The 22,949-nt window shown below is 39.6% G+C and overlaps 1 protein-coding gene across 3 annotated transcripts; it reads right to left on the bottom strand.

Annotated features, from left to right (window-relative positions):
• Positions 1-500: 500 nt before the first annotated feature.
• Positions 501-22,860, bottom strand: WBP4 (WW domain binding protein 4). Of its 3 annotated transcripts, XM_061434450.1 has the most exons (10): positions 22,722-22,860; positions 21,713-21,785; positions 19,251-19,313; positions 19,038-19,161; positions 17,168-17,335; positions 16,039-16,085; positions 15,504-15,579; positions 12,633-12,838; positions 8,437-8,654; positions 501-873 (listed from the first exon to the last, which is right to left on the bottom strand). In XM_061434450.1, coding segments are annotated over exons 1-10 (1,188 nt in total). In that variant the 5' UTR covers positions 22,724-22,860; the 3' UTR covers positions 501-662. The 3 variants fall into 3 exon arrangements, with proteins under 3 accessions (XP_061290434.1, XP_061290435.1, XP_061290436.1); XM_061434451.1 differs by lacking the exons at positions 21,713-21,785; positions 22,722-22,860 and adding an exon at positions 19,678-21,702; XM_061434452.1 differs by lacking the exons at positions 21,713-21,785; positions 22,722-22,860 and adding an exon at positions 20,530-21,702.
• Between the last annotated feature and the right edge of the window lie 89 nt (positions 22,861-22,949).

Below are 22,949 nucleotides of genomic sequence, written 5' to 3'. Positions count from 1 at the left end.
TTGTTCACCAGTACACCCCCAGTTCCTGGCACAGTGCCTGGCTGAAGCTGCAAATGCCGATGCAATGGCTACTGCTTTTTGCTGAACCAGGCAGATACACCTATCTTCCTTTGGTCCGATTTTCATTCCCTGTTAACCACAACCTGAGCTACAGTCCTGGCTCTTGGTCCTTGACCTTAAGTTGAAAAAAGTAAGCAAGATATGCACATACTTTCTACATCAGCCTTTCTGACAGGATCCTCAAAACTGAATCATCATGGGCTATGAATCTTCTCTTTTGTGGTATAATTCTTATTTCTTGGATAATATCAGTATGCAAAGGTAATTCATTTTCAGTGCAGTACAAGTGTGTTCATAAGAGGAAGAATGGGATAAACGTTTTAAATAACAGATACATAGCATCTTATATTATGACATAATTACCAGTTTTTAGACACTGAAGATAATACACTGTATTACAATGCAATGTGGTAGGCTTCCACTTTAGGAACAAAAATCAATTTCACATAAAAAAAGATTTATTTTAAATTCACATAAAATACATTCAGAGTAAGTCTAAATTTTTATCACTTAAATAAAATGTAAAACAAACACAGAGGAGCTTTTACAGATGTACAGTCTCTATTATGTCCAAAAAACACACATTAAAAGCTTTCTTATAATTATTGATCATCACCTCGTTGCCTTAAATTTCTAGACTTTCCATTTTCAATTCTTCTCTTTTTGAAGACTGGGGCCACTCCATCTGCCACGACTCCAAGAGAAGTGACTGTTTTTTCTTTAAAAACCAGTTGGGGTTCCCCAGCAGCATCAGCCTCTGAAGTTGATACATATTCATTTTCAGCGCTTGGAAGCTCCAAATCTACCTCCTCACTGGAATAGAAAGAAAAAAAATAAAACCACTATTTGACAGTGTAAAACAAACTTTTACATAATATATGAGTCCACCAAAACCTCAAGGTCATCTTTCTAATGATAATACTGGAAATTAGAAGCTGGTCATTTTGGAGAAGGTGATTATTTTAAAATACTGATTTTATAATATTACTTAAGATACTGAGCATCCATATAGGTGGACACACAAGGGAAAATCCCTTCTATTCTTTCGTTCCTACTGGGTATATCATTGAAGGAAACGTTTGTACTTATATATGAGAATATACGGAGAAGGCAATGGCACCCCACTCCAGTACTCTTGCCTGGCAAATCCCATGGATGGAGGAGCCTGGTGGGCTGCAGTCCATGGGGTCACTAGGAGTCGGACACGACTGAGCGACTTCACTTTCACTTGTCACTTTCATGCATTGGAGAAGGAAATGGCAACCCACTCCAGTGTTCTTGCCTGGAGAATCCCAGGGACAGGGGAGCCTGGTGGGCTGCCGTCTATGGGGTCACACAGAGTCGGACACAACTGAAGTAACTTAGCAGTATGAGAACATATATAAATGAGAAGTGTCTATGAAAAGGGATTTTGTGATGGACTGAGAATTCTGAAGGCTTTCACAGCACACGATGAAAACCATGGAATCTCAATGTCCTGGTGTAGTAGGACTATCTACTTGGCTGTTATAATTAATCAGATGACTAGTCCAGAGATCATTACCCGATTAATATGAGCCTATCATAGTCTCTACCCTCAACATAGTCAACCGGTCTCTGAAACAGCATTAAGTCACACCATAGCCATTCATGCCACCCATGAGCTTTTTGAACATGGACCAGGAAGACCATTATATTTACCTCTCTAGTGGCTAAGCATATAAAACTTGTTGGGAACCATACACTGGCCTACTCAGAGAAAGGAGTTCTGTAGAGATAAGAGAGTAAGGCCTGCAAAGAAAAGCAGGATGGGAGATGGAAAATCCTGCCAATGTTTCAGGCCTGGTTCCAGTCATCTGTGAGGCCCAGCCCAATTCCTACCTCTCCTGTGGCTTGTAGGAAGAACCTTTCTGGGAATTTTTGAATAATAACCTTCTTCCTTTCTTTTTTTCTTGTGAGGATGTTAGTTCCCCAACCAGGGGTTGAACCCAGGCTCCCTGCAGTGGAATTTCGGAATCTCTAACCACTGGACTGCCAGGGAACTTTCATTAACCTCTTCTTAAAATTTAAAGTAACTCAAGTTTTTCACTTGAAACCAAAAGATTATCTGGTCAGCATGAAACGAAGAGTGATGACAGGAGAGAAAAAGGAATAAAAAGGTAAAGGGATGATTTAAATGTTAGAAGTCTCAGATATCAAGAGTTGAGAACTCCCCATCTAAGAACAGTGAAGATTAGTAAAGATCACACCCCCCCAATCTCAGAAGAACCCGTGTAATGTAGTCATTCATCTTGATCCTTGGAAACAGAGGAAAACCTTTCCCAGGGGCCAGGAGAAGTCTGAAAGGTAATGGTAGATCTAGAGTACTGGTCTTTTTTTTTTTTGGCCACACCGCATGGCATTTGGGATCCTTTGTTCCTTGAACCAGGAATTGAGCCGGCATCCCCAGCACTGGAAGCACGGAGGCCTACACTGGACCGTTAGGCAAGTTCCTCAAGTAGTAGTCATTCTTACAGGAGCATCCTACTAAATGTACACTACAAACCAGACTATGCACTAGGCACCTAGAGTAGAATAATTCCATTTTGGCTTTTCTAGTGTCTTTTTTAGTACTAGAACGCCTTAAATTTTCTTTTTTCCCCCCCTTTTGGAAACGACCTCTTTCTTCCTCTCTGAGTTTTGAGCTTAATTCAGGTCATGTCCAGTCAGAATTCACAGTGGTTAGCTCAGGAGTGGGAACTGGGTATCTGATGAAAGCTAAACAGGGCCACTTTGGGAACTGGTAAAGCAGCACTTCTTTATCGCTGGAATCTTTGTCAGTATGAGACAAGCCGAGAGCTTTGCTACGGAGGGGGGAGACCCTGCCTGAGAAAGGCAGGCAAGTCAGAGGAAAGTGGAGACAAAAGTCAGAGGCCTTCACAGTGATTTCTCATCAACTATGGCTCTTGATAACTGCAGAGACATGATTTCTATGTGTTTGCTTAGAATTTAAATTTAATATATGCTCTTCCATTCAATTATCTGAAAAGTACATATTAACAAGTTTGTTTCCCTCTCACATAGACTGTGCAGAGAGGTCCATGGTGACAGTACTGAGAGATCCTTTCATGGTCCATTCTATATACACATGGATAAGCTCACAGGCTTAAAGAGGTCTCTAAGCACTGTAATAATTTTAGAAACTGAAATAGGAAGCTTGCTAGGACTGCAAAAAACAACATAAAAGAAAATATGTAAATACAAAGAATATAAGAACAAAGAAAATTTCAAACCTGTAATGTATAGTTCAAAACTAGAAAAAGCAAAACGTGACAAAGAAGCTATCTCAATAGATCCTGATGTTATATAACATTTCCTCAGAATCTGACGAGGGGATGCAGGAAACAGGTGTGCTTACTGGAATAGGTCTTAAATCTGATTTGTTCTGAATACAGATGCCTTCCAAACTTTTCTTTACTGTATTAAACATATATGACAAATGCAACTTTTATTGGCTTTTCCTACTTCACTATTTTCCCTTAGATTGCCAACAATGGTGCTTTCCAAGAAGGCTAGCAGTGCCTGAAGTTGATGGGGTATTCATTCTTGGCTTTTCATTATTTTTACAGAGGCTGAGGCTTAGAGAGAAGTTAAATAACTTGGTCAACCAAACCATTACAGCAGTAATATTACCTGGATTAAAACCCAGGCCAGGGACTTCCCTGGCAGTCCAGTGGCTAAGACTCCGTGTTCCCAATGCAGGGGAGCCAGGCTCAATCCTTGGTTGGGGAACTGGACCCCAAGTGCTGCAACTAAGAATTCACACGCTTCATTAATCTGCATGCCACAACTAAAGGTCCTGCACGCCACAATGAAGACCTGGCACAGCCAAATAAATATTTAAAAAACAAACAAACAAAAAACCTAGGCCTGTGTTGATCTAAAACCTATATCCCTTCCCCTAGACTCCTCTGCTTCCAGGTGAAACTAAAATATTCCATTAGCCAAGCAAAGAAAGATTTGAGAAATGAAGGGTTTGAGGGCTGGACAAATGAATCTCTATCCAAGAAAGTCTATGACAGACTCACTTATTTCACCATCTTGGTGTTTTGTGTTGTATTTTGATAAAGTGATCAAATCATAGTATTACTTCCTAACTAGGATTATGGGAGAGAGAAAATAAAGAATGAGTCTGTTTCTGAAATCATGGTCCTAGGAAATTCCTAAGTGGAAGCTAACAGAAGTGGCAATGAAGTAGGGAATAAACCCTTGTGACATAATCAGAGGAAAAGATGTTTGAAAGAAAGGAAAGAGACTATAAATAAAATATATTACAGAGAATATATCTTCCTTTCAAATAAGTTCAAAAGTAATTACATAAGCACTTCCTCAAAACCATAGTCATTTCCAAATTAAAAATGCAAACGTTGTAAAGGTTATAGTATCTGAACACAATGTAATAAAGGTGAAAAAACAAACCAACCTACTTAAGAGTTTGAAAAATAAGTCCTTTTGGAAAACCACCAAGTCAAAAAAGTAAGCAAACACATGATATTAAACTGTTCCAAAAACAATGAAATCAAGCAAGCATCTTTCAAAGTTTATGTGATATATGGACAGAAATACTAAGACACAGTGTGTCAGTGTTTAGACACTATTGTGTCTATATTAAGACACAATACTGTCTTAATCAATTTCAGTAAGAACTAAGAACAGACCCCTTCCTCACCCCTTCAACAGTCTTAAGTGTTCACCTGAATAAAGAACAAACACAAAGAAACTTAAGAGGAGTCAGAGGAAGAAAATTACAGAGGTAGAAATGAAGCAGCAGAAAAATCCATTAATAAATGGATATGTAATTCAATAGACAATTAAAAATAAGAGCTGTTTCAATAAGGAAAAACATTTAAAAAGCCTTTAGTGGAGACCCCAGTCTCCATCCCCACAAAATGATCAACTATTAGACAGCTATCCTTGAAGAAAAACTGCTTGAGTCCATTTAGGAAACTTAAGCAACATAATGGGATGAAACACCATGAGAATAATTGCAAAAGAAGAGAAGAAACACAACTTCCCTTTGTTTGCATCCTCCCATTCCCCAGGCTGACAACGCTGAGAGACAAGAGGAAACCTCCCAGCTGGAAAGAGTTCCCCTCACCAAGAAAAGACGACAGGGATAAGCCCAGCTGATGCAATCTTTTGGGCCACGTCCTGCTTAGGTTTCATCCCACCCACGGCAGTGAAGCTGGGACCTACAGAGATGGATAGGAAAAGGGAAAAAAGCCCGGGACTACAGAGAGCAGCCAAGGAGTGGCAGTGACTGCGGTCCACAGTGGCCTGTGCTACGGACAAACAAGCCGCTTCTGCCGCTGCAGAAAGCGCCAAGAGGCCTCACAGCTGCTGCGGGCGCCCCAGATTTCAGCAGGTACCTTGGTGCACAGCTATTCGTGCTCGCGGATGCCAGCTGCCTCTGTCCCTCTGCCCTCCTTGCTGCAGTCAGCTCAGGGTGCTGTGCAAGATGGCAGCCTGGACTGCCCTCCCACGGCTGACGCCACGGCTGCTGGCATGCTTGAGGTGAGCTCCTCCAGTGGTGTGCTTGCACGCTGCTGTCCTGCCACCCATCACCAGCCTCCACTGCCCAGAGGGGAGCAATGAACACAGGAGATGATGCCAACAGTCCGGGTCTCTGCAGTTGCTGGCTTGTGGGCCTGAATCAGGTCCTGTCTTCTCTGTTGCTGGCCTGCACAACCCTGCTGTGCTGTTCAGGAACCATCCCTGTGGCAGCACACAGGCATTCCCCCAGCCTGACCCGACACCATCCTCCACCACAGTGTCTATACTCATGGGGAGATTGTGCAGCCATGAGGAAGCACCCCAATAGCCAGGGTCCCTGAAGCTGCCAGTGAACCTGTAGCTGACCCTGGCCCTTGCTGCCTGCCTGCCCACTACACACACAGGCATCTCAGCTGGCCCTGCAGCTGAGTCTCTGTACCCTGCCAGAGCCAGCCACCACCACTGCCTGTCCCGGCCGCTGGCTGCTGAACCTGGAAGTGCTCCTGAAGACCCCAACAGCCCCTGGGGAAGCCCTGCAGTGTCTGCTGAGGACCACATAGCCGTGGGATCCTAGTGACTGGAGTTAAAGTGGTGACACACCCCCTGGATCCAGGGCTGCCACACGCCCCTGTGTTTGGTGCCCTGAACCACTAGACAAATCCCATGGACAGATGAGCCTGGCAGGTTATAGTCCACAGAGTCCCAGAGAGTCAGACATGACTGAGTGACTGAGCTCACAAACACCTATTATGTGCCCGTCACTGTTTTTAGTCCTGGGGTTGCAAGCATGAGACTTACAGACAAAAGCTGGATAGAAAAGCCTACAAAATGCCATGAGTAAAAAGAGTAAAAGTGAACAATATTTTTTTGATAAAAATATGAAATACTGAAAACAATATTGTTGCCATAATTTATTTGTAATATTTATATAAATTCTATACTTGTTGAACACTTGCAAATGACTAACTGGGAAAAAATAGGAAGAGACTACTTAAAAAATTTGGAAAAAAAATATAGGGATAAACCATGAGATATCAATATGCATCATATAAAAGGATATATTAAATCACAGTAATTAAATCTTTATGGTACTGTCACAAAGACAGATGGATTAATGGAACAATAGGTAGTCAGAAGGAAATTGGTAAATTTAAGAGTTAAACACAGATTAAAAAAAGGCCACTTAAGAATGGGGAAGAATGAAAAAAAAAAGGTGGGAGGAAGAATGGTACTGGCAGAATTGGTTTGCCAGGGAAGGTAAACAATTATTTTAGAATCTTATCCCATACAATGTTTCAAAATTATTAAAGATGGATTAAATAATTACACAAAAAAGAAGTAAGGCCATACAAATCAGGAGGAAATATAAGTATAAACTTGACTTTTAAATGAAAATGGGTAATAGCAATAAAACCGATCACAAAGGAAAAGAAAAGAAATCAACTAGTTAAACATTACAAAATCCGACACATCTAAAACCATTCTAAGCACAATTAAAAGTCAAACTACAAATTCTTCTACTAATAAATGGTTAGCTTCTGCACTACATAGAAATCTTATGCAAGTAAGGAAAGACTAATACCTTAACAGAAAAATTTGCAAAGCATATGAACAGACAATTCACAGAAGAGTAAATACAAAACACTAATAAATACAGGCATATGGAAAAAAGTTTCAACCTCACCAGTAAATCTACTTAGGAAGTCAGACACAATCTATCACCTGTTAAACTGGTTGATGTTAAGAAAAATGGCTTTTCAGTAAACTTATCACAGGGAAAACAAGATACTCAAATTTTAAGAAATCTCAACTTTAAAGTATAGGTGATGTTGGTACAGGAAGACCATTCTCCTACTGTAAATCACTTAAGAGCCCAAGTAATTAATGCAGTGTATTATTTCTGCAACTTCAATATACATAGTCGATATACTTTGGTCCCTGGCACTATGCAGCATTAAATACATATTTCCTAATATTTCATTAAATAACATAAATAAAACCTGAATATTTACTAAAGACACTTTAATAGTTCAGGTATATTCTGTATGCTATCACTAAGGAATCACTTCTCATCAGCACCGTATATAAAGTTGCCCAAAACTTGCACTCCTCCACCTTGTGAAAAAATATGACTTTTCCATCAAAGTACAGTTTAACAGTGAATAATTTCACTATAAAAGTATCCACAGCACTAGTGTTTTGGAGAAAAACCGTTTGATTCATACAGATACTTTTTTCCCACTCAAAGATATTTTTTAAGCATTTAAGAAACACCAGTGTGAGAAAGCGTGGGTGACGTTTTCCTTTCACTGTGTAAATGATCCAAAGACAATAAGTGATATGAACACATAAGCTAATCATGTAAACCAGGTAACATTTCTACCATGACCTTGTTTAGCTGATAAAACCATTCTGCTTTATGAATAAAAACCTAAAACCTTGGGTGAAGTGTCATAAGCCATTTTCAATACATTAACAAAACAAGGGCTGTTTTCTTGCCTTTAGATAGATTCCATGAAGCATGCACTACATATGCAGACATTTGCTTCTCTGATAGAATAACCATGGTGAGTGTGAAAATACTCATATGTATATGGCATGTTAGTATGGTCAAGAGAAACGTCATGTCTTTGTAAGAATGAAAACAATGCTTAGTTTTACTTTAAAAAATAAACATTAGTTTACATTTTAAAATATTTAGAGAAAATAAAACCACTCTAGAAATGAAATGAGCTACACTTTTTAATGAGCACCGTATTCCTGAAATTAAGTACTATAATTACAGAAGTACTGGGACATAAAATACTTATAATAATATGGGACAGGATTAAGTTATAATTGTTGGATTAAGTTTCAGGTACTTACTGGGACTCAACTTCTGGTTTAATTTCCTGCCATTCTCCATATGGGTTTGGCTTTTTATGAGCTTTGGGTTTTTCTTCATTTGAACCTGATGAACTCTTCCCTTGGGTATTTTTTTCTTTGGGTTTTTCTTCACTTGGACCTGATGAATTCTTCCCTTGGGTATTTTTTTCTTTCTGTGTTTCTGGTTCAGTTCTTTTATTACTATTTTTATTTTTTTCCTGGAATGTCAAAGTCAAGAAATATTTGTAACAAACCTCAAAGAAAACTGCCAGGACCCAAAATTTCTTTAATATAGTCTTGCTACTGATCTATAAATAATAATGCATTAAAACAATAGTTCAAATTTGCACGTAACACAACAAATGAACATGAAAGGACTTCTTTAATGCTTGATTAGGTTTTTCATTATGTCTAAAATGCTAACATACCATGGCCAAGGCTGTTGAAATATACCATGACCCCTCTACCTGTTCGACACTTAAGAGACATACACAGACCTTATTTATCCTCTCTCCTCCACTTCACTGCTTTCTCTCCTTCCTCACATGTCCCACAGTGACCTTCCTTTATACTGCGCCCCTTCTGAATTTAATGCCATGTCCCTGGACCCTTCTATACCCATTACCTACGTAAAGAACTTCTGGTGGCTCAGATGGTAAAGAATCTGCTGGCAATGCAGGAGACTCGGGTTTGATCCCTGGGTTGGGAAGATCCCCTGGAAAAGGGAATGGCTACTCACTCCAGTATTCTTGCCTGGAGAATTCCACGATCAGAAGAGGCTGGTTGGCTACAGTCCATGGGGTTGCAAAGAGTTGGGCACGACTGAATGACTAACACTCAGCCAATTAAAGTTAACTGAAATCCATCTGCACGTTGAGGACACTGCCAGAAATTTACTGGCCTATACAACTGGTAATGACATGAAATTAGGAAAAGACACATCCCTGAAGGAGAAGCAGCTTCTGCAGAGCCCCTGGGGAGAGCTGGTGCTTTTACGGCACCCCTTCAACTGGGATAATAAAGCCCTGTGGCTCGGTTTAGCCGCTCTGCAAACTGTACTACCACGGGTGGCAGTCCTGGGACTCTGTTTTGTTTGCAATCCTTTGAATGGATGTTAACACATTATCTTATGCTGCTGCTATCACAGAACCAGGACACAGCATCAGCTTTCTCTAGCAATCATGACTGCTTCCAGACCATGTCATTTTTAAAATAAACATTTTTACTAAGGACGTGAAACTTTTTACTTTGCAATAAACGCCTCCTCTGAGACCTGTACCACCTTCTATACAGTTGTCCTCCAAACTTGGTGATCTAATGACCTCTGGCCACTACTCCATGGAAGTGGTGACACTGGTTAACTCAGGCAACACGTTCTCTCTATTCAAACTCTTGTGGTCATCCTAGAGCTGAAAAATTCCCGACCCTCAGTTTTGTGATGCACAAAACCATTGACTTTGGCCTTCACTATATTTCAGTGACCTAGTAAGGTATTTTCCTCACATGTAGCACCTGGTGCATAGGTAGTAGTCAAATATTAAATCCTCACATTTCTGTTCCTGTTAATTTGAATTAGGGCATCACTCAGAAATTCCCCACTTGTGGAATCTTTTTTTTCTTTTTGCTGAATAACATTTCCTTCAAAAATATGCTTTATTCATGATTTTTCTACACTTGATTTTAAAATTCAACAATAATTTGTGCAATCTTACAAATCCAACACAATGTTACTCCGCTGGCTTCCTGGCTCCCTTACTTCTATACTTCCTGTTCAACCTTGCTGCTATCTCTGCTACCTTAATTTCCTGCGCTCTGAGTCTGCTGGTCTCATCTAGACTTCATATTCTTCATTATCAGGCCCCAGCCCACAGAGAATCACTTCACAGACATTCCTTTGCTATCTCCCTTAAATATCTTTGTCCCTATGCCTGTCTATTGTAAAAGATCTGAAAATCTCCAACCTAAAAATCTATCCAACCATCGGTCTGTCAAGTGTTACCACAAAAAGAATCACACAACATACAAACTGATTAGCCTTCAGAATTTATGATATCCAATTTCAGCAGAGACTGTAACACACTGCTAAGTAATGTACCTCCAGTTATTTCTTCTCCTGGTCCCTTTAGTGATTATTCAAAATAAATATACAGCTCCACAGGGCTGAATTAATCACTGTATATTCATAACATGGAATACTATTCACCCATTATTCCAGTGGATGAAGACTTGATGATGTTTTCTGTGACAGATTAAATTGCAAAGTGATAATAAAACCTTATTACAGTATGACTCCATATTTTGCTTAAAGCAATGTTCAAATCTGAATATAGAAATATTATAGACCAGCAACACCAAGGTGTTTACTGATTTCTCTGGCAAGTGGCCGGATACTTTGAAATATTTTGTTTGCTTGGAGTTAATAATTCTGTCCCAAATTGGATGCTGGGTTACCTATAAACACTGAGATATGTGTTACACAAAAAGCGTTGCTGCTGCTCTTTTACAAACTGGATACGTTCTTCACCCTAAGTTCCACCAAGATTTATGGGGTGGGTAGAGAAGTTGCAGGCAAAGACAAGACCCTAGGGAAGGCTGCAAGCGCCCTCTCTCCAGCATCCTGGATATTCATTCACCTCTCAGGCCAGTACTCAACCATGGATCAATGTTACGTATTTTGTCCACTTTGGCATCCAGGCTCCTGACTGTTCCTAGAAAGGTCACAAAAGCAGGAGGACTAGCAATACTACTGTGTATGAGTGTGCTCAGTGGTGTCTGAGACCCCATGGACTGCAGCCCGCCAGGCTCCTCTGTCCATGGGATTTCCCAGGCAAGAGTACTAGAGTGAGTAGCCATGCCCTGCTCCAGGGGATCTTCCCAACCCAGGGATCAAACCCAAGTCTCTTGCATCTCCTGCAAGAGACTGCATTGGCAGGCGGATTCTTTACGTGCTGTGCCACTGGGGAAGTCCAGCAATACTATTAACACTATTAAAATGTTGGTTTTACTTTCCCACCACGGCTGGGCACTCAGCACCACCACCTGTCAACCCTCTTTCTTGGTTCATTTCCTCTCCCAACCTGGCTCAGGGATTATTTGAGTCTGTTAATGTTGTCAAGCTCCCCAAAGTTCCTCTCAGCAAACAATCTTGATTTCTTTACACATGAGTAAGCTGAGGCTAAAAGGCATGACTTCTTCCCTGACAGCAACTCATCTACAGTCAAGCCTTATAGAAAATGAAAGCCTGACCTTTCCACAGAGAATGAGTAACCTATTCACTTGCCCCTGTTGGTATTCTTTTGGAGTTCCTCTTAAGGAAAACATCACCACTACAGACCTCTCACAATTAAAAGTCAGTATGTAGCCACCATCCTATCATTTAATTTCTACTTTTCATTTCATACCCCCCCCCACACACTGTGCACCACTTTCCATCCTCTTGTAACCTGAGTTTTACCTCCTGAAACTCTGGTCTAACCACTAAAAGGATATCAAGGACTTCCTGTCTGCAAAATTCAAAGGACATTTTTTCTTTTCTAGACCAAGTTAGTCCTTGATGCTCTCTACTCCAGGGCTTTCCCAGTGGCTCAGTGGTAAAGAATCCGCCTGCAACGCAGGAGCCGCAGGTCCAGTCCCTGGTTACCTAAACCGAACTACTGAACCGCTCTAGTTTTCTTCCCTGGAGAATCCCATGGACAGAGGAGCCTGGCGGGCTACAGTCCACAGGGTCACAAAGAGTCGGAAACGACTGAAGCGACTTGGCATGCACGCTCTCTACTCCATTGGCTTCTGGGATATTGGATTCTTCTGCTTCTCTGCATACCTTTCTAATCATTCTTTCCTCATTCTGCTTTGTGGGCTTCTCTCTCACTTAAAGTTAAATGTTTCCCAAAGTAATTTTTCTAGGTTATTTCATCTGTTCTAAGACTTAAATTACTACTAGTATTTTGATGATACTCAAGTTGACATTTCTAGCCTTAGACATTCATCCATGCATGTTCAGACAGCTCTCTGGATGTTACAGAGGCAGCTCAAACTTAGGAGGTCTAAAAATCAATTTACTATCTTGCTGGTATCATTTATCCAGGTGCCAAAAGTCATGCATATCTTGGTTTTATTTCCACCTTCTACCAGAAAGCTGAAGAGTCTATAGCTCTTTTTATAAACTAACAAACTGTTGTAAAGAACCAAGAACCTACCTTAAACTTTATTATTAGCTTCTGTGTTTCTGTTGGGATCTCTTCTTTTTTCTTCTCCTTTCCTGCCTCCTGTTCGCCATCAGACTCACCATGTGAATCTGATGATTTGGACTCTTCTAAGGTGCCAAGTGACTTTTCATTGACTTTACTAGAAGGCAGATCACCGGAGTGTGGAATGAAATCATCAGGTTTTTCCCATCTGGATTCTATTCAACACATTTTAACAGTCATCTTATTTAGTTACCAATTCTATTTAAAAGTAATTTCCAATATAATGTTTCCTACCACTTGCAAGATATTAAGTGACAACACTGCATCTGTTTCACACCATCACTTAATCAAGAAGATAATAAGCATTCTCAAAGATTTTGCTATTAGCTTTCAGAAATTAAATTCAAGCAATCTGGGTTCACTAGATGTTCACTAGATCAACTACAGCCCCAATGGAAAGAGACCTAAAAACTGGGTAATACATTCTGAGGACTCAAAATTTAACCACCACCAATTTCAGGAAACGTGGTAATGGACACACAGGAGATTTTCTGAAATTTACTTATTACGAAATTTCCCTGGGATCTTCACAAAGTGAAATAATATGGCAAGGATCTGAATAAATAAGTCATTTTATCGTAAGAAAAGAAAAAACCCTCAGTTGAACTATACTGCCACCCAGTGGTTTCTTGGGCTTTTAGTAAAATGACAGCAGCTCTTATTATCTTGCAGTTATTCTCTATTTTCAGTTTAATAAAAGTGACTCTAAAATTTATTGTTCAACTGGGAAAGTTTTTTTTTTTTGAATCAAAAGTAGGTAGTTTATTTTAGTGAGAGTAACTGGCAGCAAAAACCAAGCCAAGAGAGGGTGGTATGATCATGCACGTGTGGTTAAACAACAGATGGCTAATATAAAAAATAACAACTAAAAACCCGAAAATATTCCACTTGGTTGAGTTTTCAGTAAAATCATGTGGTTGAGAGAATACCCTAGTTGGTGTTGCACTAACTGTAGGGCTGCCACATAAGGAGTTTGAGTTCCAGTGCTGTCTGCCAAGGTGGGGATGTGGTCTTCTCAGCCTGCTGGTGAAGCCATCTGCAAAATTTTCTAAGACTTGGGTTGTAACCTTTCAGATGTAAAGACCTGATCTAGACTTGACCTGTAGCCCCTCTCTTTTAACTATTGTCATACCTTCCTGACTGACCCTTTGAACTTCTCTGTTTAGCCTCCTACAGGATTCTGTGTAGAAACTGGCAACTCAGTAAATGTCTGAGAATTGAGGTGGTTTTTATTCAGTCATTGCTATTCCTATTGCTAAGTCACTTCAGTCGTGTCCGACTCTGTGCGACCCCATAGACGGCAGCCCACCAGGCTTCCCTGTCCCTGGGATTCTCCAGGCTAGAACACTGGAGTGGGTTACCATTTCCTTCTCCAATGCATGAAAGTGAAAAGTGAAAGTGAAGTCGCTCAGTCGTGTCCGACCCTCAGCGACCCCATGGACTGCAGCCTACCAGGCTCCTCCATCCATGGGATTTTCCAGGCAAGAGTACTGGAGTGGGGTGCCATTGCCTTCTCCTTCAAGTGGGAAAGTTTTAAGAGTAAAAGGGGCTCTATTCATAATCACATTGGTAGTTTTAAGAGTAAAAGGGGCTCTATTAATAATCACATTGGTCCAGTCCCTTATTAACTGCAGGGAACTTTCTAGCACTAATGAAAAACATTACTTTTCCTTGCCTCTATTTCACACAAGTAACAAAAGAGCTTTCATGAAAAATTTGTTAAACATCTAATATGTACTAGGCACTGTTTGGGGAACCTTACAGACACATGACCATCATGACCTCACAGAGTACACGATCAACTCTACTTAAGAGCAACTGTAGGTTCAGTGACTTGCCCACAATCACAGAGCTAGTAAGGGAGGATGCCCAAAATCACAGAGCTAGGAAGGGAAGAAGGTGTGTGCTGAGCTCACTCAGATCTAGCCCCTGAGTTATAAAGTTATTTTATGTCTACACAGATTTAGTGTATCAGGTTTACTGAGATAGAACCACGGTCATCATTGGGCAGACTGGGTATCTACTTGGAGATGAAAAGGGCCTGTTCCTCCTAAAAGACTTAATGTTATGTAGCAATCTTTGGATAGCAGGAATCAAAAAACAACAACAAAAACCATCTCCGAGTTACACCAATACTATAGCTATTTTGGTAAATTTAACTGTAGAAGAAATCAACTATAATTACTGCAGACTAGTTTTATGAAATTAGATAAAATCTTAATTTGAAAAACTTAAATAATTAGGGAATAATAATTACATGTTTTCTAAATATTTATGTAACTGAAAATTATTAAAGTAAAAGTGAAAATTAGACAGTCTTCACCGCTGCTAAAGTAGCTTCAGTTCTGTTTTTTGAAAAAGGAGAGGGCAAGTTGAATGAGGTGATCTTCCAAAGTAATGACTATATTTCTAAAATAATCATGATAAAACCAATCACAGTGGAGAAAGTAAAAATGAGTTTCGAAGTAGAATTTGTGAATGCAGTGTCACTTGAGAACAATAATGTACAGCTCAGTATATTATAGAAACCTCTTTGCTTTTCCATTGTATTAATGCTTTTAAATTATAAAAAATAATACATTGGAGAAGGAAATGGCAACCCACGCCAGTGTTCTTGCCTAGAAAATCCTGTGGGGAGAGGAGCCTGGTGGGCTGCTGTCCATGGGGTCGCAAAGAGTCGGACACAACTGAAGCGACTTAGCAGCAGCAGCAGCAGCAGCATACTAAAATTCTCAAGTTCAGACAGTTCACCAGCAGACTAATGAACAGTGTCAGGTACAATTTTAGACAGTTTAAAAGATCATCAAAAGTACTACTTACCCCCTGTTTCTGTATTATAATAATAGGTATAGCCATCTTCACTTAACCCTTCTATCCACACAGTCTTCCCTGTTGCCTAATGGGAGGGAAAAAACCCAACATAAACTGAAGACGTGGTTATATATTAGATAACTAAGACAGTCAGCCAACCTTTCCTTTCCTATGGAAACCTGGGAATTGGTACTGATCATGGCCAGAAAGCTGATTTGTGTTAGTCATGAGCCACCTTTCATGAATGGAATATCTCACTTCTGAACATCTGGACAGTTCTTTGCAGACTGACTGGGATATGTAAATGGAAACTGACTGCAAATCAACTAATAACATTCGCCCTGCATAGACTTTTAGGGTAGACAACACTTTTCCACTTCCATCCACCCTTTTAACAAAAGGATTATAGAAAGAAAGGAGCAAAGTGCCTGGGGGGATTGGGAGGCTTATCTGCAACCAAATCCAATTAACTAAACCCAACAAAAATCCCAAACGCCAATCACTTTAAAGAATAAAGAAAATACTATTAATGTGCTTCAGTTACCTTTTTTAAGTTTCCTTGAAATCCTTCAGGTTTCTCCCACTGAGATGCTTAAAGCAAAATATACTGTATTTGTAAAATCTTTCCAAAATAATTTGGCAAATATTTACAATATATTCAACATGAATATTATGTGTCTGTGGTTTAAAACATAATTCAAAGATAAAAGAAACAACATACACCCTAGTAGTATTGTGCAGCATACATGTGAATGCTATGTAACCAAGAAGGGAGGACAGAATGAAGGATAAGAAGTTACTGGTGCTTCCACAAGAAGTATTAGAGCCAGGTAGGGCTCCCCTTAAAGACTTCTTAGAATTCAGGTTTGATAAATTTTGAAGGCATGAGAAGGCCTTCTGACATCTTAGGGCAGGGGAGAGTGAAAGATGGAATGAATGACTCAAGACAGAACTGAAATACACAGGAATGAAAAACAAGCATTAATAAGAGAAACAGTATATAAAGTAGGATGGTGAACAAAGGCAGCAAGGAATAGGCTGCAGAAGGGGGAAAATGTAATTAATAAGTAATTACTATGTAAATTTAAGACAATATTTAGCATATAATTACGGTTCACTGCTGAACTACAACATGCACTTCACTAACAGCTCAGTGCAAACCCTCAAGAGATTATTACTGTTTCTGCGTAGTCAAAAATTGACTGTGACTAGAGATCTTAATAATTTCCACAATATTGGTAGCCCAAGGTTCTCCTCATTAACTCTCTAGTCTCATTTCCTACCTTCCCAACCATTCTTAACTTTTCTTCTACCCATTCCTTGAATATATGTACCATCCACCCTTTCTATTTCTTGTTCTCTACTTTCTCCATGTGAACACCCCTAAAAGTTAAAATATTTACAAAGTTTTAGCGGGAAAATATAAAGCTACATAGTTTATCTATATTTATAGTATACAAGGAACCCACTATTAAGTCTTTAGTGATGACCTTGAATCACTATGAAAAGGGTACATTTTTAAAGGGCACATAGATGTTTTTTTTTTTAACCATTGTGGCAAAAATGTAAAGTTAGTCTCTCACTGTTGAAGTGTTCTGATAATAACTGAAGTTCTAACACAAAATAAACTGTCAGTTATCATTTTCTACTGTCTTTATGTCTAAATGACGCACCTCCTGTGATAAGATCATAATAGTAATGGTGACCCTCCGAGGTTATGCCTTCTACCCATCTGCCCTTTGAAGGGTCTTTTTTCTTTTTCTTCTTTTCTTTCTGCTGATTTGATGCAGAGGTGGGTGGGACCGTGCTGGTTACTGGTGACACGCTTGGCTCTGAGATCTCTAGAGAAAGGTGAAGGAAGGGTGAAGTAGCTGATGTAAAGTTTTCCTTTCTGGTTTAATAATTTTATTCCAATCAAAAGCTTGACAAGATTCCTTTGGGAACCTGATACATTATTACAAAGCCTATATGGAAAACGAAACATGCAAGAATATAAGACTATCCAGGAGAACATCCCAAAATATATATATAAGTCAGACAAACGATAAATCTTTATAACAAATAAGACAGAGAGTTAATGTTCCTAACAAAGGTCCCTTACAAATCTAACTTTCTAACTCAAAAATGGGCAAAAAGTCAAAGGTAACTCAGAGAATTAACATTATCTTCACTAATAATCAAGGAAATGCAAATACATACAATTGTTTTTGCATTAGATCAACACTGAAATGAATGGCCAAACCCACTGTTAGTCTTATCCATCAGGTATTTACATGGGTGTAAAAAATAGGTAAGTTTTTACGGCTTTGCTTTTTTCCAAAGGAATAGTTATTTCCAACATCAGTTAATAAAATAATTTCTAGAAAAAGTGTAAATCAGCCCAACACTTGTGAAGACAGCTTGATTTCATCAATCAATTTATAAAACATTTGCACTGCAAATCTGCAGTCTCACTTCTTGAAATTGAGCCTACAGATATAAATTGTGACAACGTGCCTGCGTAAGGGCGCCCACTGAAATAGTCTTTCTAACTGCAAAAAACTCTAAGAATCCTAAATGTTAATCAGGAAGAGACTAATTACATAAACTATGGCATTTTAATACACACATATATACACATACACATATATACAATTCAGCCACCAGAAAGGACTGTGCCATTTGCAACAACATGGACGAACCCTAAACACATTATGCTAAGTGAAATAAGCCAGATACAGAAAGACAAATACCGTTATCACTTATATGCGGAATCTAGAAAAGTCAAACTTGTAAAAAACAGAGCAAACAGGGGTAGTTAACAGGGGATGGGGGGGAGAGGGATAAGACTGACGCTGTTTAAGGGTACAAATTTGCAGTAAGTAATAAATAACCCAGAAATCTACCTCACAGTTTGAATATAGACAATGATTATCATACAACTATGTAATATAAATACTACTAGAATGCAATCACATTACAATAAATCTATCACGCTAACGTACTGTAAACCTTAAATTTACATAATGTGTCTAACAGTAAATAAAAAAATTAAAAAGTAAAAAAAATAAATAAAAATCTACTTTCTAGTAGTAAAGTCAATTATCTGTCCACAAAAGGTTAATTCATTATAATTCAACTACATAAATAAACATGATTCATAGTTTTGATGGTATGGATAAAGTGAACTGGGGTTATAAGGCAAGGCCTATTTTTTAAATGAATAGATCCATTTAGCCAAAAAATTAGGATCCATAAAAAACTGAAGTGTCTCTGAAATGAACTACTGGCCTAAGAGCAAGGGCTAGGTAACCCCTAGCGTGATACAGTTGTTGTGAACGGAGGTACTGAAAGATGAAGCTTCAAAAGCAAAATGAAAAGTGCATAAGCAAAAGTCCCACAGTCTAAATAGGGCTGTGATACACAGCCTTATTGATACACAGCCCTAGTGATATACAAAGCACTAGGAGTACACCGAGCGTATAACTTCTCTATGGAAACGGTAAGAGCTCACTTAGTACGACCTGTGATGTTACTTTTAAAACATGCTGGCTGCTTTTTTACCTGACTCTAAGCCAAGCCTTTTCAAATCCTCCTGGTATGCTTTCAGGGCAGCTGCCTCCATTGCAGCAAACTCCTTTGATGCCTTTTCTTCTTCCTTTGCCTTTTCCAGGCTTTTCTGTTTAATCTATGTAAGACACATATAAAAGTGAATGCTAGATGAAGGGCTGATATTTACAGAGAAAAACTGGCAAAGAAAGAAACAAACTAGATTACCTCACTGATCCTCTTTGCCACATTTTCTTTGTGATTCTTTCCTCTTTCATGAAATTCAATGCTCTTGAAGGTTAGGAAAAAAAAGACAAAATACAAAGGAAAACTACACCTCATAATGTTCACAGCAAAGTAACAGTAAATAGGGAAATGGAACATAACAAAATTGAAGTACAACTGGCAGAAAAGATAAAATTAATGTTCATGCAAACTGGCCCTTTTAATCAAATGATGCTAAGGAACTAAACCACATTATTTATTATTATGCCCTCTGACAAGGTTTCCTTTGGTGCTTAAAATAAACTATGATGACCATATTAACAGAGAAGAATACAAGGTACCCTGGATGACTAATCTAGTGAACATGACTGTAATGAGGGCTCAAGCAAGACACAAAGCCAAAAGAGGAGTGGAAAAAAAAAACAAACACCTCACACTTCAAGAAACACCTCTTGGGGCTTCCCTGGTGGCTCAGTGGTGAAAAGCCTGCTTGCCAATGCAGAAGATTTGGGTTTGGGAAGATCCCACACGCTGAGGAGCAACTAAGTCAGCGCACCACAACTACTGAGCCTGTGCTCCGCAACAAGAGAAGACACTGCAATGAGAAGTCCACGTGGGGCAACGAGAGCAAGTCAGAGTAGCAACAAAGACCCGGCAAAGCCAAAAATAAATAAATACACTAAATTAAAAAAACAACAAAAAACACCTGTCAACATAAAATGTCACAACCGATGAGTCTAGAATTTGTACTGCTCTATTTGCCACATTATGCTAAAAAAAAAGGAATAAACAATGACTCTCAACTTCTCCAAATTGAGAGAAAAGTAGGCATTAAAAAATGCCTTCTAAATTGTAAACAAATACTATTATACAATGTGGTAATAGTACAAAATGTAAAACTCCTATGCAGGGCAATCTAAAATTAGGATGCTGTAATAGAGAACAAAGGAGCTCCTTATACACTGATGAAAAAAGAGCATCAAGATATGCTGTCCAATTAAAAAAAATAAAACTGTGGTGAACGACAGTGTAAACAGTATGTTACCTTCTATGCACGTTGGAATCTACAGAAACATTTAGATACAGATATGGAAACACAGACAAGAAAATGAAAAGAGGGGTAACCTATGAGGAATGATGGTAACTGGATGGATGGGGACTGAGCTGATGAGTGAATATTATTACCTATTTAACAGCCAGGATGCTCTCTAAATTACAAATGTGTTGTATGAAATAACAAATTTCTGGTTAACTTTGCAAAGTTCTGTCAATCAATTCTTACCTAATGCACGTGCTGAGTTACTCTAAAGTACTGCTGTGAATTCCTCTTTAAAGTGTGACTTCGTAAAGCAAATATTCATCCTCTATTTTTCATATCTTGGTTTCCTAAAGTTGGTTTTACTATACAGAGAATATTAAAGGCCCAATCAAAAATAAAATTGTTTCTAGTTAAAGGTTAAATCAATGTGTATTAGCCATTCAAGGAAATGAAGAAAGACAACCCTAGAAAGAATTATTTTCTCTAGGTAACTCAAAAACTTCACTGAATTGCTTGCATACTTCAAGGAAGAGAGGCTATCGGTGATTTGTGTAGCTTTTAAAACTTGTGACTTTTTTTTTTTGGTAAGGATGGGCAAAATCAAACAAGACAGTCAAGAACTTTAGCAACTATTCAAAAAGAAATAAGAAAAGACAAAACTGAAAAATTCCTCAAACTCTTTGTAGATAATAATAAATGTCTACCAAAGAAACATAACACTGTTATAAATGATGTTATTATTCTTTTACCCATCCACCTCTACCAAGTAATAAGGATACAAATATACATCTAAAAATACCCTATCATTTATCTACTATGTACTGCATGAGATGGGGTAAAAAAAAAAAATCAATGGTGCCTTTCGTTTTATGTCTTAAAAGGTGAATTTGGACTAAAAGATATACTAATAATGTGCTTAAAGTTTGCTATGTTCATATTCCATGACAAAGATAATGATGTCTTTCAAATTTAAGCATTTAGAAATATAAAGCTCTACATCAAATATATTTAACTACCTATAGAGCAGAAATATACAAGAAAAACTACAATAACGTTTCTTTTTACACGTTAAGGACTTTCTGCTTTTACTTTTCTTTGTATATAACAATACTACAAATAGCACTGTCATAACCTAGGTGTTTCATAAACATGAATGTGATTACCCACTCAATGTCCAGTTCCTGAATGTGACTGAAGGGCCAGAGAGAAATAATTTGGCTTAGTACATAATCAAATTTGGGCTGATGATAAAGAAGGCTCACAACTTTCCTACAAGGAACGAAAACACAACAGAAATTTTTCGATGTTTTGAAAAATCAAGAGCAACGCATATGAAAGTACTTTGTAAGCTCTCAGTTGAGATCAACAAAGAACATCTCACATGAACACAGTATTAGGAGACTCTCTAATAGAGGAATCATCATACAGGCCTATTGTCCGCGATCCAACACTTGCAGTAATCACAGAATTTCTTTGGTTGTGACTTCCAGTAGTCTGCCCTGGAAAAGAAAAAACAAGTTTATTTAGAATCTAAAAAGGTAATGTTTGCATGATTTACATCTTCTTAGAGTCCGAAATGCAAGCTTCAGAATCTTGTTACACACAGCACTGTTACACACAGCATCCTGTTTTATTATTTAGCTGATTGAAAGCAGTCAACTGAAATTCTGTTGACACTAGAGTAAAAAAGTCTGCAACGGATTTAAAACTCCCTTAAACAAAATAGCTTTTAAAAATGTATCATTTGTTATTGTCATCAGTGTTAAGAAATAAGGAACATGTTGGAGAAGATCATCCATTCCTTTCTGGCATTTTTGGAGGTGAGGTTACAGTAACGGATACTTGAAGAAACTCATAAAGTTCACGTTAAATCAAGTTATTTCCACTCAAATTACTAAACATAAGACGTCTCTGGTGGGAGACTGTGGCTCCTCCGAGACTATTAGTTAATACAGTTTGTTCTTGAGCCTCAAGGCAAGAGACAGTTGGAAAAGCCAACAGATCTCTCAGCTGGCAAGACCAAAAATTAAAGTCATAAGCTAACCAGGGCTGGCCGCTTCTAGCAGGCGGAGGCGGCAGCGGTGGCCGCAGCTCAACCCTACGGTTTCACAACACCCCACGGTTCAAGCGCCACCAGAAAGAGGATGCTCGCGGCCCCCGACGGTGGAGGCGGCGGTAGCCCTCCGTCGCTCCACGGCGGCCGTCCTACCTGCAGGGGCCGCCAGGCTCCTTGCCGGAGCCCGCGCGTCCCCACCCCGGGACGGGAGAACCGGCTCCGCCGGTCCGCAGCCGGCCCCGAGCGAGTTAAGGGCGTCACGCCCCTGGCCGAGGGCGGGTGGGGGGGAGAGGGGCGGTGGCAGAGGGAGAGACCGGCGGGCGAAGGGCCGCCCGGGGAAACAAGACCTCGTTGTTTGAGAGCCTGAGACCCGACTCACATGACTGGACCAGGCGCTGCGCGGGCCGCCCCCGGCCCCGGCCGAGGCTCGCGCTCTCCGCGCGGGGAGAACCGGGCCCCAGCTCACCACGAGGCCCACCGCAGCCTCGGAGCGCGGGCGCCTCCCGCCGTCCCCGGGGCCCGCGTTCCGCCGCTCCCAACTACGGGTGCCCCGGCGACCCAATCCGCGTTCGCGCTCTCCTCCCCTGCGCTCCTCCTCGAGGGGCGG

The sequence above is a fragment of the Bos javanicus genome, chromosome 12, assembly GCF_032452875.1.
Source record: "Bos javanicus breed banteng chromosome 12, ARS-OSU_banteng_1.0, whole genome shotgun sequence".
Taxonomy (NCBI): Eukaryota; Metazoa; Chordata; class Mammalia; order Artiodactyla; family Bovidae; genus Bos; species Bos javanicus.
Note: the sequence above shows the minus strand (reverse complement) of the source record. Positions and strands in the feature narration are given on the sequence as shown.

What these genes read in the sequence shown, in the direction of transcription:
- WBP4 (XM_061434450.1), bottom strand. An exon ending in GGATCGCGGACAATAGGCCT is followed by an intron (nt 19,314 to 21,712) that starts GTATGATGATTC and finishes CTAACCTTCAAG; the next exon opens with AGCATTGAATTTCATGAAAG. An exon ending in AGCTAATAATAAAGTTTAAG is followed by an intron (nt 8,655 to 12,632) that starts GTAGGTTCTTGG and finishes TTGACATTCCAG; the next exon opens with GAAAAAAATAAAAATAGTAA.